At 43.4% G+C, this 4,147-nt stretch overlaps 1 protein-coding gene across 1 annotated transcript in view; it reads right to left on the minus strand.

The window, feature by feature from the left end:
* Window positions 1-1,560: 1,560 nt before the first annotated feature.
* The window catches only part of LOC117957200 (protein MTSS 1-like), a 51,826-nt gene continuing 49,239 nt past the window's right edge, over window positions 1,561-4,147 (minus strand). Inside the window, exon 11 of the mRNA XM_034892797.1 lies at window positions 1,561-2,569. Within this exon, the coding sequence (XP_034748688.1) occupies window positions 1,893-2,569 (677 nt within the window). The 3' untranslated portion in view covers window positions 1,561-1,892. The remainder of the gene's footprint in view (window positions 2,570-4,147) is intronic.

Below are 4,147 nucleotides of genomic sequence, written 5' to 3' on the forward strand. Positions count from 1 at the left end.
CCTTCTGTCTCTGTCTGTCTGTGTCTGTCCTTCTGTCTGCCTGTATGTCTGTCTCTGTCTTTCTGCCCGTCTGTCTCTGTCCCTGTCTGTCTCTGTCCGTCTCTGTCCTTCTGTCTTTGTCCTTCTGTCTGTCTGTCTCTGTCCTTCTGTCTGTCTGTCTGTCTGTCTCTGTCTGTCTGCCTGTCTGTCCTTCTGTCTGTCTCCGTCCATCTGTCTGCCAACAGATATACGGAGAAACTGTTGCCCCAAGTCCCTGATCCTTGGTAGACGGGTGTAGCGTGGGCCGAGGAGAGAACCCATTACATTAGGGACTGGATCCGAATCATCGGGGAGAAACCTCAAATCCTGATTTACTTTCGTTAACGTTGCAACGTGGAACGTACGGAGGGAGCGTACGGAGGGAGCGTACGGAGGGAACGTACGGAGGGAGAGTACGGAGGGAGCGTACGGAGGGAGAGTACGGAGGGAGAGTACGGAGGGAGAGTACGGAGGGAGCGTACGGAGGGAGAGTACTCCGGCGGAGGTCTGCTCTCTGCAGGTGCCCTTCTAGTTGTAATAGCCATCACTGATTAATTGATTCTTTGTCTTGTTTTGAAATTCCTCCATCTTAGATTTTTTTTTTCTCAAAACATTTAAAGTGCTTTACAGAGAATAAAGGCTGTAAAAAAAAATATTGGAACAAGAAAAACCAAATTACAAATTGATTAGATGAATAAATCCTGACCCAATATCCTTTTATAATATCTTAGATTTTTCAGTAAGGAGGATCAAAGACAGGGCGTTGTGTACAGCTAACGTCAGACATCATTTAACGGGTTGTAGGCATCCCCGGATCCTGGTCCACTACTGCGGACGCTGTTAGGGTCCACCGCTGGGATGTTATGTAACGGTCTTATACATATAACAGCCAGAACAGTTGTTTATATTAGGGCAAAGTTTAAGAACATGCAGGTCAATCTACTTCATGAGATATTAATAACTTTGCCACCCTGCTACATGCTGCCCAAACAAATGACCTTTTTTTCGTGTAAGAGCTTCTTTCAGTCGGTCATGATCGCACGCCGCGATAAAAATCCAGCGTAATTTCAGTTAAATAGAGAATATTTAAGTTAATTTCAGCACACTGGCTTTTGGCACCTTTTTAGTGGAAATGGGAGACTACGGGGGATGTGAAAGGTAGGACAAACAAAACGTACAAACACATCAAAATATAAATATGTACATAGAAATAATGATTTGATCTTTTGAAAAATACTCCCATGAAGCCTTGCAGAATGTTCCACTATGTCATGTGTTGTTACGTCTTCCCAATACTACACACGTTAACATTTAATTCATCTTTCATTTTCTTTTCATCTTCTGCTTTCACACCTTTTCTGTTATCTGGAGACTGAAGTTGCCCAGGTGAACTCGTCTCAGATCAGTAGGAACCTCAGAAGGGAAAGTGCAATACTGACAGATATCAACTTTTAACAAGCCGCCATTTTCTCTTCAGTTTCTCAAGCGAAACACGTGGCATTGTGGGAAATTCTTGGCCTGAACAAGTCCGTGACACAACTATGTACTTACAGGCTGTGAGACCCGAAACTCTACCAACATTCACAAACTGTCAAATCCACAAATGGAGGGCTTGTCGTCCCTCGTTTAAAGGTTTAATTTAGCATTTTCTGTAAGGACCATGGTCAGATATCCCTTTCAAAGTCTCGTTAGGTAATTTTGAGACTGATCCTTTAAACAGAGTCTCCAGGCAACTTCTTCCTATCCTCGGCATCCGTTTGATGCCACAGGCGTTTGCTTGTGAATAACCATTTTGTGTCCCTTCAAGAGCATATTAGATAAAAATGCAGCCAGGGATGCAAAATGGCTCAAGTCAAACCAAAACCTTTACAGTCTCAGTGAATACTTGGCGCCGATCGGTCATTGGTCGACGTTCTCTTGAGCCTGACGCCTCTTCGGATGGCCACCAGAAAATCCTCCACCTCGCTGTATTCGGTCTCCTCCAGGAGCTCCGGGAGCGGCTGGCGCTCCCACTCTGACACGCGACCACCGGGCTGTGGCGGGGGGGTGGGGGGATCCGAACCCTCGCTCTGGTGCTGGGTCTCCCAGGAGCCGGACCTCAGGGACAGTGGTCTGCTGCTCACGCCTGGTGACAAAGGGGTGGTCGGGGGGCTGAGCGGGGTTCGTGGTGAGTTGCCATCCTCGGATGGCGCCCTGCTGGGAAAACCGAGATGCTCGGGCACGGTGGGGGTCTTGACTGGGATCATGGGGGGCTTGATGGGGATGGGGCCCAAGCTGACGCCCCCGGGGGGCCGTCGCAGGTTCGGTTTGGAGGAAGGGGTCCGTCGGATGGTGGCGACCCCCGGGGTGACCATGGCGGAGGGGTTGGAGGGCAGCCCGGCGGTGGAGGCCGGGCGCTTGGACTGGAACAGGCGGCGGTAGGACTGGCCGATGTCGCTGTTTCTGGGGATCGTGGAGGATTTATCCAGGTAGGCGGACTGCTGCTCGCCGTCCTGATCCACCCCCACGGAGTAGTAGTCGCAGTCCGAGACTGTAGGGAGCACACAACAACCTTATCACACGCGACCCAAAGCATCTGTTTACGCTTCTAATTAGAGGGGTTACGAGATGAAAATGGGACAAGGTTTCTCGTCAGACACTCGCGAAATCAGTCCACAAGAGCAGAGCAGCGACCTTGACATTAGCATACTGGGGTTAATTTAGCAGAGCGACATCGTTAGAACATCTCTCTCTCTCTCTTACTCTCTCTCTCTCTTACTCTCTCTCTCTCTCTGCTGAGACACTGTTTCAAATATATCCCACTCAGCACTACCTGGGTATGTATGAAAATGATATTGTATTTTAACTATTTTGCCATCTTATTAGCACAGCTACACGTGGCTTATAAAAAAAGGGAAGGCTTGTATTTCTGATCTGTGTGTGTGTGTGTGTGTGTGTGTGTGTGTGTGTGTGTGTGTGTGTGTGTGTCTTTCTGATTGCTATGTGTATGTTTTATTCTGTATTGTTTTGTTTTATTGTTCCTGCCTGGTCTGGAATCATCTGGCCAAAGGACTACGGTTGAAAATTAGCCGAGTGGCTAACAACGGCACGTTTACAGAAATGTAAATAAATGTGTGTTTTCTTTTTATAAATAAAAAATACGGAGCGGGCAGTTCACTGTGTCTTCGTCTTCAGACCACTCTCTTTTGTTGGATTGTATTGTTGTTTCTCTGTGTTTATGTGATGAAATATTTCCAGATATATGTAGGAAGAGTTTTCTAAAAGCCAAATAGTCTGTCATAAAAATACATAGTGTGTCAAAAACAAATGTCATACTGTTGTAGTGTAGTATGTCAAAAGAAATCATGACAAAGTCATAGATAGGTATGTTAAAAACGATGATTTGAACTGCACCCGTTTGTTGCCTAATAACCATTCTGCTTAATGTCAATGTAGAACTACATTGCTTGGTAAAGAATGAGTATTTGTAATCAATAAAGTATTGTATTTTGTGTATTCTCTGTGTTTATTTAATGAAACATCAACAGATATGTCTAGTAATGGTTTTATAAAACCAATGAGCCAAATAGTACGTCATAAAAACACATAGTATAGTATTTCATAGTCATAAAAAAAGTCAGTATAATATGTCAAGAAAAGTCATAGTATAGTATGTCAAAAAAAGGTCATAGTATAGTGTGTTGAAAATATTCATAGTATAGTATGTCGAAAAAAAATCATAGTATAGTATGTCATTAAAACGCCATAATATAGTGTGTCAAAAAAAAGTCATAGTATAGAATGTCGGATAAAGTAATAGTATAGCATGTAGAAAAAAGTCATAGTATAGCATGTAGAAAAAAGTCATAGTATAGAATGTTGAAAAAACGTCATAGTATAGTATTTCCAAAATAATCATTAAAAAGTCATAATATAGTATGTCAAACAAATTCATAGTATAGTGTGTCGAAAAAAAGTCATAGTATAGCATGTGGAAAAAAGTCATAGTATAGCATGTAGAAAAAAAGTCATAGTATTGTACGTTGAAAAAAAGTCATAGTATAGCATGTGGAAAAAAGTCATAGTATAGCATGTCGAAAAAAGTCATAGTATTGTACGTTGAAAAAAAGTCATAGTATAGCATGTCGAT

The sequence above is a fragment of the Etheostoma cragini genome, chromosome 14, assembly GCF_013103735.1.
Source record: "Etheostoma cragini isolate CJK2018 chromosome 14, CSU_Ecrag_1.0, whole genome shotgun sequence".
Taxonomy (NCBI): Eukaryota; Metazoa; Chordata; class Actinopteri; order Perciformes; family Percidae; genus Etheostoma; species Etheostoma cragini.